The 11,801-nt window shown below is 44.2% G+C and overlaps 1 protein-coding gene across 1 annotated transcript in view; it reads left to right on the top strand.

Annotated features, from left to right (window-relative positions):
* LOC105554595 (transforming acidic coiled-coil-containing protein 2-like) overlaps positions 1 to 11,801 on the top strand; it is a 94,593-nt gene that overhangs the window by 25,674 nt on the left and 57,118 nt on the right. Inside the window, exon 2 of the mRNA XM_012001140.1 lies at positions 5,766 to 5,843. Coding sequence (XP_011856530.1) covers positions 5,811 to 5,843 — 33 coding nt within the window. The 5' untranslated portion in view covers positions 5,766 to 5,810. The remainder of the gene's footprint in view (positions 1 to 5,765; positions 5,844 to 11,801) is intronic.

The raw sequence follows: 11,801 nt of genomic DNA, 5'->3' as shown, positions 1-11,801 counted from the left end.
AAAAAAAAAAAAAAAAAAAAGTCGGTCCCTGCACACCTGAGGCCTTTCTCACCTCCGTGGTCTGAAGCTGTAGTTAAATTGGCTTAAACTGCCCCATTCTGAGCACTGTGGGGTGTCATTGCCTTCCCAAAGATATGTCTAAATGCCTCAGCTTTACATTTCCCCCAGCTTCTTCTGACTCCAAGTTTCTTCTATAAGATGCTTAATTGGTTTGTGTCCCCACGAAATTCGTATGTTGAAATCCTAACCCTAGTACCTTAGAATATGATTGCCTTTGGAGATAAGACCTTTCAAGAGGTAATTAAGGTAAAATGAAGCCCTATGGGGGCGCCAGATCCAACATGACTGTTGTCCTTAGAAGAAGAGAGTGGGAGGTGGGGCGCGGTGACTCACACCTGTAATCCCAGCACTTTGGGAGGCCGAGGCGGGCGGATCACGAGGTCAGGAGATCGAGACCATCCTGGCTAACACGGTGCAACCCCGTCTCTGATAAAAATACAAAAAAATTAGCCAGGCGTGGTGGCGGGCACCTGTAGTCCCAGCTACTCTGGAGGCTGAGGCAGGAGAATGGCGTGAATCCGGGAGGCGGAGTTTGCAGTGAGCTGAGATCTCACCACTGCACTCCAGCCTGGGCGACAGAGCAAGGCTCCGTCTCAAAAACAAAAAAGCTTAGGACATAGAGGGACACAGAGGGAAGACCATGTGAAGACATGGGGAGAAGACTGCCCTCCACAAGCCAAAAAGAGGACTCAAAAGACACCAACCTGGCCAACACCTTGATCTGGAAACTCCAGCCTCCAGGATGATGAGACAGTAACTGTTACTGAAGCCGCCGAATCTGTGGTGGTGTTACCGCAGCTGGAGCTGAGCAGAGCAGGCGCTCTTCTCTGCTCAGAGCATTCACACTCTCACAGAAGCCCCAGTCACCCCAGGCATGTGTGGGCCACAGAGTTGACAGTTTCTGGAGGGTGCTTTATGGATTTTACGTCACAGCAGCGCCCACAGCTGAAGATGGAAGATTGCACAGATCCGCCCTGCGAAGTCCCCTGTGCCGCCGCCATTTTGGTGAGGCATCCTCTCTCCCTCCCTCCCGCCCAGTCCTCAGGAGTAGCCCCTAGTTCTTTTCCTCCCTTTACCAGGGCTTTCCCTGTGTTTTGCCACCTGTTGAAGACTTGCCGCCATTCCCAATTGGCTCATTGAAGACGTTTTGCTTAATAAGATTCTCCTTCTTAGAAAAATTATTCTGTGACCAGGCATGGTGGCATATTATGGCTTGAATCCTAGAGGCAGAGGTTTCAGTGAGCTGAGATCGCGCCACTGCACTTCGTCCAGTCTGATTGACAGAGTGAAACTATCTCAAAAAAAGAAAAAGAAAAATTCTTCTGTAGTTCTTTGAGGGGGAAGAGGCAAACAGTCTTGTCTCTCATCCCTCCAAACATTTTTTTTTTTGAGACGGAGTCTTGCTCTGTCGCCCAGGCTGGAGCGCGGCGGCGCGATCTTGTCTCACTACAAGCTCCGCCTCCCGGGTTCCCGCCATTCTCCTGCCTCAGCCTCCAGAGTTGCTGGCACTACAGGCGCCCGCCACTTCGCCCGGCTAATTTTTGTATCTTTAGTAAAGACGGGGTTTCACCGTGTTAGCCAGGGTAGTCTCGATCTCCTGACCTCGTGATCCGCCCACCTCGGCCTCCCAAAGTGCTGGGATTACAGGAGTGAGCCACCACGCCCGGCCCAAACATTTTTTTTAACCTAGTAGTGGAATTCTTTTTTTTTTTTTTAACGTAAAACCAGAACTCATTTTTTTTTCTTTCTTTCTTCTAAAAAAAAAAAAAAACAAAAACGGAATACTTGTGCAGAACGTGCAGGTTTGTTACTTAGGTATATGAATGCCATGGTGGTTTGCTGCACCTATTGACCCGTCCTCTAAGTTCCCTCTCCTCACTCCCAACCCCCAACAGGCCCTGGTGTGTGATGTTCCCCTCTCTGTGTCCATGTGTTCTCAATGTTCAACTGCCACTTATGAGTGAGAACACGCGGTGTTTGGTTTTCTGTTCCTGTGTTAGTTTGCTGAGGATGATGGCTTCCAGCTTCATCATCGCTGCAAAGGACATGAACTCATTCTTTCTTAGGGCTGCAAATTCTTTTTTCAAGCAATGTCTTATGCAGAAACCCCATATATGAAACATACACACTTGTAAAAATTCGGGTGAAATTCACCTTACATAAAATTAACCATTTAAAAGTGAGCAATTCAGTGGCATTTAGTATATCACAATGCTGTGAAACCACCACTTCTATTTAATTCCAAAACATTTTCATCACCCTAAAATAAAATCCTGTGCCCATTAAGCCGACACTTCCCCTTCCCCCCGCCCCTGACAGCAACCCGTCTGGTTTCTGTCTCTATGAATTTGCCTAACTCTGGCTGTTTCCTATCCATGGAATCGCAAAATCTATGACCTTTTGTGCCCGGCTTCTTTCACTTCGGGTGAGGCTTTTGGAGCTCCTCCTCGTTGTAGCATGTGTCAGGACTGCATTCCTTTTCATGTCTGAAGAATATTCCATTGTATGGATAGACGGCATCTTGTTTATCCATTCATCTGGTGAAACATACACACTTCTGCTCTGTTCCATCCAGAAGCAGGGTACTGAGCTCCGCCTCCTCGACTAGCTTCCTCCACCACCTCCAAGGAGCTCCTAAGGGTCCTCTGAGCTTGGTAAGATGCGTGGTCTCCGGAAGCCTTTGATGAAATAAATGCTAATTTGTTTCCAAGGAGTGGTCCTACCTTGTGGCAGGGGTAAGGAGCTTCCATTTGCCTGAAAGTTTCTGCCCTACACAAAAGTAGAAACTGGCTGCATGCATGCACAGGATGGCTGAGTGGTAATGACTGGAGGAACTGCGGGCGGCCGGAGGCTGTGGGGCAGGAGGGTCTTTGGGTCGGTACTCTCTGCCCCACCCGAGGTTCACAGGGCCTCCTCCACCCAGGGTGGGCCGGCAGGTCTGCCTATCAGCGATCTGGGCAAGCCTGCTGCTTTTTATGACCTCACTTGCCGAAACTCAAGCCACGCCTGGGTAAGTACATTCTGCACACTCCATAAACAGGTGCCAGACTGCCGCGTCATCACATTTTTGCAAGTTTTTTTTTTTTTCTTTTTGTATGTGTGTTTCCACATTATTTACGGCGGAATTTGCCCAGGTGCAAACAGGAAGCCCTGGGAGCAGTTGTCTCATTTTTAGAAAGAAAGGTTTGTTCCCGGCCCTACTGCATAAAGGGTAAGAGAGAAATGAGAGGTTCCTGGCGGAAGGCTCCTTGCAAGGGACAGTTCTGAGCTGCTAGGTGCGGCCAATCGGATGGCAGGGGCCGCTTTAGTTTGGATAAGCCTTCTCTGAAAGGAGCCCTGCTGATGTAATAACGGGGAAAATCCCTGTGTGAAAGGCCCTGAAACCGACGGGCTGGGAAACGCTGATTCCCCGTGGGCAGGAACGCTTGTCTAATCGCGACGGCTCTGCACGGCTCCTGCCCAGGTATGAAGTGCAGCGGCTTGCACCAGTGCGAGGGCGGAGACGCACTGTTTGCCCGACTGCTTGGGGTGTGTCAGGGGTTCTGCTTAGAACTCGCACAATTCTGAACGGAGGAGGAGAAAGTCCAGTTGCTGAAGGGCAGAATTTCCATGCGCCCGCAGCCTCCAAATCCAGACCACCCCCAAAAGTAAGTAGGAGGCAGAGATGTGTGCAGCTTCGGTTCTGTCTTGGGAAAGCCCGAGAGGGTGGTGGTTGCAGAGTTCTCTAGAAGAGGATTCCAGGAAGCCAGGCTTCCCTCGGTGGTTTTACAATTTACACCTCACCAGGAGTTTTGCCGGTCTCTTTAGTCTGTTTGTTGAAAAACCTAGTTCAGATGCCTTGATTTTTAATAAGGTTATTGTATTTAATTTGGTTAATGATTGTCACAAATTAATATTACATTCAACCTTATGATTCAACCTGGAAGATACAAGGAAGTTAATAATTGCTAAGGCAATGATTCTTCTAACACTCAATATTTTCTAATGAGGGATCATCTTCCAAATGAGCATAAAAAATAAATGGAAGTGATTAATTTTAAATGCATGTAGATTTTTACATTCTCTGAGCATGTGATTATGTGTGTGTGTGTGTGTGTGTGTCTACAGCAAAAGGCAAGAAAGGATTAAGGAGTCATATCCTTTTGATTAAAGGGTTAGGAGTGAAAGAATTGACTGCTGTCGGGACGTCAATCACAGTTTTCTCAGTTTGGAGGCATTTTAATTGGGCCTGTTTGAACCATTTTCTTTTCCAGTGATGGTTCAGTACACATAGTGCAGGGTGACTACGCAATCAGTGTTGCTTAAATAAATAAGCAAGTCAATGGGTGAATTTTAAACTCTCTGAGGAAATACTATGATGAAAACCGTATTTCCATGAAGAAATCTTCAATTAGAAGGATGGAGTTTGAGGTTTATTTCCAACTTTTGGCCTCCCCAAACTGGGTCTTTGGCAAGCTCCTTACGTTCTCCAGCCTGAGTTCCCCCACTGGGTTAGACTGGTCATCTCTACGGCTCCAGCTCTGAAAGTCTATGATTCTTAAAGATTTTCTGTAATTTAGTTTTTCTAACTGGAAAAAGTGAAGGTAACACCTCTAGGCCTGAATATATGATAGCATCATATGCAATTCAGTTGGATGAGGTCAGTAAATGCACTGGGCTTCTCCGTGAATTGTGTGGGAAGCACCCTAATTACGATGATCATTAAATAGGCCGGGTGTGGTGGCTCACACCTGTAATCCCAGCACTTTGGGAGGCCGAGGCGGGTGGATCATGAGGTCAGGAGTTCAAGACCAGCCTGGCCAAGATGGTGAAACCCCGTCTCTACTAAAAATACAAAAATTAGCCAGGCGTGGTGGCGGGCATCTGTAATCCCAGCTACTCTGGAGGCTGAGGCAGGAAAATCGCTTGAACTCAGGAGGCGGAGGTTGCAGTGAGTCGAGATCGCGCCACTGCACTCCAACCTGGGCGACAGTGTGAGACTCCATCTCAAAAAAAGAAAAAGAAAAAGAGAAAGAAAAAAAAAGATCATTAATAAACCATGTCACTAAGTGAGCCCATGAAATGATTCTAGTTGACTTGGCAGTATGCTGCCTTACATGATCTCGTCTGGTCCCAATCACCCATTTTCCTTAGCAAGAAAGCCATTCTGCCTTGATAAAAAGTGTGTGCAGAAGTGAAACTGATTTGATGAAACAAGTGTTTAGAGTAAAAAAAATAAAAACCATATGTTGTTGGAGAGCAGTGGATTTCACGCCTCCTGATGTCTGACACTGAGCTCTGCCGTCACCAACAGTGGGAAACCAGCCACACTCTGAATTTCCAAACTGAACACAATTAGAAACAGAAAATAATCTGACAAGCAGCATTCCTCGGGCTCTTTGGCAAACGGACCCCTTTTGTCACTCCGTTTGTATATATACGTATATGTGTACACTGGCACTAGCTCAGAGTCTCAGTAACAAACCCGTTTTTCAGAAGTGTCTGCCAGCCCCGGGGTGGGGAATGAAAACATCAGCCCGTATTGGGAAAGAAACCTGGGTGGCAGATCGCGAAAGAAAACCCTTCAAAAGTAATTTTCCATGATGTGACTGTAGAGATAAACATTTCCCATCATCTGGCTTTTGAGTTTGGGGAGATGAGCAGACAGAAAAAAACTCAGATCTTTTTTCATTTCACAGATGTTTATACCCTTTTGTTTCTTCCAGTCACCTCTGACAGAATTCTGGGGACGCTGTGTACCCTGAATCACCATGGGCAATGAGAACAGCACCTTGGACAACCAGGTGGGTGTCAGGAAGCTTCTCTCTCGAGATACGTGGTGCTCTTGGTTGACCTTGGCTAGGTTCTTCTTACAGCGTCTCATCTTCACCCAGGAAGGAGCAAGCCAAGACAGCTTCTGCGTAGATGCGTGCAAGCATTTATGGATCTATGCAGCCATTTTTCATTTCATTGGAATTCTCTTACAATTAAGGCTAGCTCTAGTTAAAGCCAGAAACGCTAATTCTACTTATTATTTATTATTATTTTTAAAGACGTGGTCTTGCTCTGTCACCCAGGCTGGAATGCAGTAGCACGATCATAGCTCACTGCAGCCTCAAACACCTGCACTCAAGTGGTCCTCCTGCCACACAGCCTTTCATAGCGATCCTCCTGCCACACAGCCTTCCATAGAGATCCTCCTGCCACAAAGCCTTCCAAGTAGCTTGGACTACAGGCATGTACCACCACACCTGGCTAATTTTTTAATGTTTGGGTTTTGTAGAGATGGGGTCTGGCTATGTTGCCCAGACTGGTTTTGTACTCCTGGACTCAAGCAATTCTCCTTCTTTGGCTTCCCAAAGCGCTGAGATTACAAATATGAGCCACCATTACAGGCATGAGCCACCAGGCCTGGCTTTACTTTTTATTCTGTCTTCTAAAACTGACCTAAGAGAGGTTGGCACATTTTTCCTAGATTGTGTCCATCAACTTACATGGATTTAGCAGAAGTTAAAGTAAAACTTTTCCATGCTGCTCCCCCAAATAAAGCTATGGCCATTAAAAAATGATTTTGAAATCTATCAGTGCTGGGCAGATTAAATGTAAGTGGTCATTCTCATGTTAAACAAGATTTTCACAATTGAAGAATGGACTTTAACTGCTTAATTGTGCATCAGCTGAAATATTACAACCTATTCAAATTTTTCATTATCTATTTTAAGTTTGAAAGTTTTAACTTAATGCCTTGGTGAACAAAATCAGGAAGACACTTTCCCATTTATCTCACACAAACTGGAAAGTTTGGATTAATGACATTGAGTTCCTTGAATGAGAAAATTGGATCTAAAAATTCTCCTACTGTAATTCATTTTCCCTCTGCCTTTTTCTTCCCTACACTTTTTCTTTTTTTTTTTTTTTGGACAGAGTCTCTCTGTGTCACCGAGGCTGGAGTGAAGTGGCACAATCTCCATCTCCCACCAGGTTCAAACGATTCTCCTGCCTCAGCCTCCTGAGTAGCTGGGATTACAGGGGCCTACCAACATGCCCAGCTGATTTTTGTATTTTTAGTAGAGACGGGGTTTCACCATGTTGGCCAGGCTGGTCTCGAACTCCTGACTTCAGGTGATCCACCCTCCTCGGCCTCCCAAATTGCTGGGATTACAGGCATGAGCCACTGTGCCTGGCCTCTACAATTTTCTTTTCTCAAGCAAGAAAACAAAGGGTCAAAAGAAAAGTTGTCAAACTCCAGTGTCTTTAGGGGCAGGCCAGAAACATAATTGTGTTAAAAGACTGGGTCTGAGACAACAGGGAGAGGCAAGTGCTCTGGCAAACAGGGAGTTCTCGTCCTACTGTCTAAAGAGGGTAGCCACCATCAGCTCCAGTGGTTGATTGCCCTGTGGGAAGGTGGGCCCAATGTTCTGAGTTCAAAAGAACTCAGAAACCCATATTTTTCTATGAAATATTACGTTGTTAAATTAAACTTATTATTTTGAGATATTAGTAGATTCATATGCAGTTCAAAGAAACAATACAGAGAGCCCAAGTATGGCGGCTCACATCTCTAATTCCCGAACTTTGGGAGGCTGAGGCAGGAGGATAGCTTGAGCCCTGGAGTTAGAGATTAGCCTGGGCAAATAGGGAGACTCCGTATCTACCAAGGAAAAAAAAAATTAGCTGGATGTGGTGGTGCACACCTGCAGCCCTCACTACTCAGGATGCTGAGGTGGGAGGATTGCTTAAGCCTGGGGGGTCAAGGCTGCAGTGAGCCATGTTTGCACTGCTACACTCCAGCCTGGGCAACAGAGCAAGACCCTGTCTCAAAAAGAAAGAAAGAATAAAGAGAGGTCCCATATACCATTACTTAGTTTTCCCCAAGGGTAACATCTTGCCAAACTATAATGCAATATCATAACCTGGATACTGACATTGATACAGGCAAGATAACAGAGCATGCCCATCACCAGGGGATTACTCTTGTTGCCCTTCTATAGCCAGGCCCATCTCTCTCTCCTCTCATCCCTAACCCCTGGCAACTGCTATTCCTATTCCCTGTTGTTCCCTATTTCTGTAATTTTGTCATTTCAAGAACGTTATATAAATGGAGTCACACAGTAAGTGACCTTTAAGGATTGGCTTTTTTTTTTTTTTCTCTCTCAGCATAAATCTCTTGAGATTTATCCAAGTACCGTGTGTATCAACAGTTCATTCCTCTTTATTGCTGAATAGTATTCCAGGAATAGATGTACTGTACATTTTGTTGAACCATTCATCCATTAAAGCTCATTTAGGTTGTTTCCAGTTTTTGTCTTTTACAGACAAAGCTGCCATGAACATGTGTGTACAGGTGTTTTTTGAGAACACACGTTTTCATGTCCCTAAGATAAACACCCAAGTGTGCAGTTGCCAGGTTGTATGAGAGTTGCATGTTTAGTTTGATATGGAGCTGACAAACTTTTCTAGAGTTGCTAAGTCATTTTTCATTCCCACCAGCAACGTATGAGGGATCCGGTCTTTGGACCCTGCCTGTCATTTTGTGGTGTCACTTTTTGGTGTTGCTATTCTGATAGAGGTGTTGTGATATTTCCACGTGGTTTTAATTTACATTTTGATTATGGATAAAGTTGTTGAACACCTTTCATGTGCTTATCTACCACCTACATATTCTCTTTGGTGAAAAATCGGTTAATGTCTTTTGCCCATTTTATAACTAGATTATTATTATTTATATATATGTTTTTTGAGACGGAGTCTCGCACTGTCGGCTGGGCTGGAGTGCAATGACTTGATCTCGGCTCACTGCAACCTCTGTCTCCCGGGTTCAAGCAGTTCTCCTGCCTCAGCCTCCCGAGTTGCTGGGATTACAGGTGCGTGCCACCATGCCCGGCTAATTTTTTGTGTTTTTAGTAGAGACGGGGTTTCACTATGTTGGGCAGGCTGGTCTTGGACTCCTGACCTCGTGATCCACCCACCTCAGCCTCCCACAAGTACTGGGATTACAGGCGTAAGCCACTGCACCTGGCCTAGTATTTTTATTATTTTTTAAAGAGTTTTCAGAGTTATTTATATAGTCTAGATCCTAATCCTTTGTCAGCTCATGATTTGCAGATATTTTCTTCCATTCTGTAACGTGTCTTTTTGTCCTCTTGAGAGCATCTTTTACAGACCAAAAGAGTATAATTTTGATAAGGTACAGTTCATCAGTTTTTGCTCTTAGGGGTGCTGCTTTTGGTATCAAATCTAAGAACTGCGCCTACACCAACATTCTGAAGATTTTCTGCTTTTTTGTTTTTGCTAAAAGTTTTGAAGTTTTACGTTTTATATTTGAGTGCATGATTTATTTTGGGTTAATTTTTGTGTGAGGTACACAATTTAGGTATTGCGCATTTTCTGGGTTTGGACAAAGGAATAGTATCATGCAGGGTAGTTTCACTGCCCTAGAAATCCTCTGGGCTCCACCTACTCATCCTTCCCACACCCCTCAATCCCTGGCAACCACTAATCTTTTTACTGTCTACAGAGTTTTGCCTTTTCCAGAATGTCATATGGTTGGATCCTACAGTATGTAGCCTTTTAACATTGGCTTTTTTCACTCAGTAATGTCCATTTAAGGTTCCTGCATGTTTTTTCACTACTTGGTCATTGCTTTTTAGTACTGAATAATTTTCCATTGCCTGAATGTACCAGTTTATTGATCTACTGAATAACATCTTGGTTGCTTCCAAGTTTTGGCAATTATAAATAAAACTACTATAAACGTCTGTGTGCCGGTTTTTGTGCAGACGTGTTTTCAGCTCCTTTGGGTAGATACCAAGGAGCGAGATTACTGAATCATATAGGAGTATGTTTAGTTTCGTAGGAAACCACCAAACAGTCTTTCAAAGTGGCTGTACCATTTTGCATCCCTACCAGCTGTGAATGAGAGTTCCTGTTCCATATCCTCCCCAGCCTTTGATGTTGTCGGTATTCTGGATTTTGGGTCATTCTAATAGGTATATAGTGGTATCTTGTTGCTTTAATTTGCATTTCTCATAGGATGTGGAATGTCTTTTCATATGCTTATTTGCCATCTGTATATCTCCTTTGGTATGGTATCTGTTCAGGTCTTTGCCCCATTTTAAAGTTAGGTTGTTTGTTTTCTTGTTGTTGAGTTTTACAAGTTTTTTGTATATTTTGGATAAAGTGTGTCTTTTGCAAATAATTTTTCCCTCTCTGTGGTTTGTCTTCTCATTCTCTTGAGGTTGAGGTTCTTTTTTGTTTGACCTATGAATGTCTGTCTTTCTTTCTTTCTTTCTTTCTTTCTTTCTTTCTTTCTTTCTTTCTTTCTTTCTTTCTGTCTGTCTGTCTGTCTGTCTGTCTTTCTTTCTTGAGGGAGTCTCGCTCTGTTGCCCAGGCTGGAGTGCAGTAGCGCAATCTCGGCTCACTGCAAGCTCTGCCTCCTGGGTTCACAACGTTCTCTTGCCTCAGCCTCCCGAGTAGCTGGGACTACAGGCGCCCGCCACCACACCCAGCTAATTTTTTGTATTTTTAGTAGAGATGTGGTCTCGATCTCCTGACCTCGTGATCCACCCGCCTCGGCCTCCCAAAGTGTTGGGATTACAGTCGTGAGCCACCGTGCCCGGCCAGAATGTCCATCTTTCTAACAACATTTGTAAAAGAGTATTTTTCCTCCATTAAACCATTCCTGCTCCATTGTCAAAAATCAGTTAGGCGTATTTGTGTGGCTCTGTTTCTGGGTTTGCTATTCTTGTCCATTGATTGTCTTGATTACTGTGGCCATATAATAAGGCTTGAAATCTCGTTTTATTCTTTTCCAAAATTGTTTTTGCTATTCTTGCACCTCTGACTTTCCATATTAATATTAGAATAAATCTGTCCATGTCTACAAAATACTTTCTGGGATTTTGATAGGAATTACAGTCCAATTATAGATTAATTTGAGGAGAATTGACTTCTTTACTATATTGAGTCTTCCAATCTATGAACACATGGTGTGTCTCTCCATTTATTTAGGTCATCTTTCTTTTCTTTTTTCTTTTTTTTTTTTTTTTTTTGAGATGGAGTCTCATTCTGTCACCCGGGCTGGAGTGCAGTGGCACGATCTCGGCTCACTGCAACCTCCACCTCCTGGGTTCAAGCGATTCTCCTCCCTTAGTCTTCCAAATAGCTGGGAGTACAGGTGGCCACCACCACGCCCGGCTAATTTTTGTATTTTTAGTAGAGACAGGGTTTCACTATGTTGGCCAGGATGGTCTTGATCTCCTGACCTTGTGATCCGCCCACCTTAGCCTCCCAAAGTGCTGGGATTACAGGTGTGAGCTGCCACGCTGGGCCTATTTTCTTTTTCATTATCATTTCTGTAATCTTCAACATATAGATCCTGCATATATTTTGTGAAGTTTATACCTAAGTATTAGATTTTCTTTGGAGTGACTGTAAATGGTATCCTGTTTTTAATTTTGCTATTCACGTGTTCATTACTAATGAATGATTTTTGCATGCTGATTTTGTATCCTGTGACCTTGCTGAATTAACTTATTAGTTCCAAGAAGTTTGTTTGTTTTTGTAGATTTCTTGGGATTTTCTATGTACATAATCACTTTATTTGCAAATAAGGGCAGTTTTATTTATTTAGTTTTTCCCATTCTATACTTCCTTCCTTCCTTCCTCCCTTCCTTCCTTCCTTCCTTCTTTCCTTCCTTCCTTCCTTCCTTCCTTCCTTCCTTCCTTCCTTCCCTCCCTCCCTCCCTCCTTCCCTCCTTCTC

This window comes from Mandrillus leucophaeus, unplaced genomic scaffold (genome assembly GCF_000951045.1).
Source record: "Mandrillus leucophaeus isolate KB7577 unplaced genomic scaffold, Mleu.le_1.0 Scaffold65, whole genome shotgun sequence".
In the NCBI taxonomy this organism is placed as follows: domain Eukaryota; kingdom Metazoa; phylum Chordata; class Mammalia; order Primates; family Cercopithecidae; genus Mandrillus; species Mandrillus leucophaeus.
The sequence above is the reverse complement of the archived record's forward strand: the minus strand, read 5'-3'. Positions and strand labels throughout refer to the sequence as shown.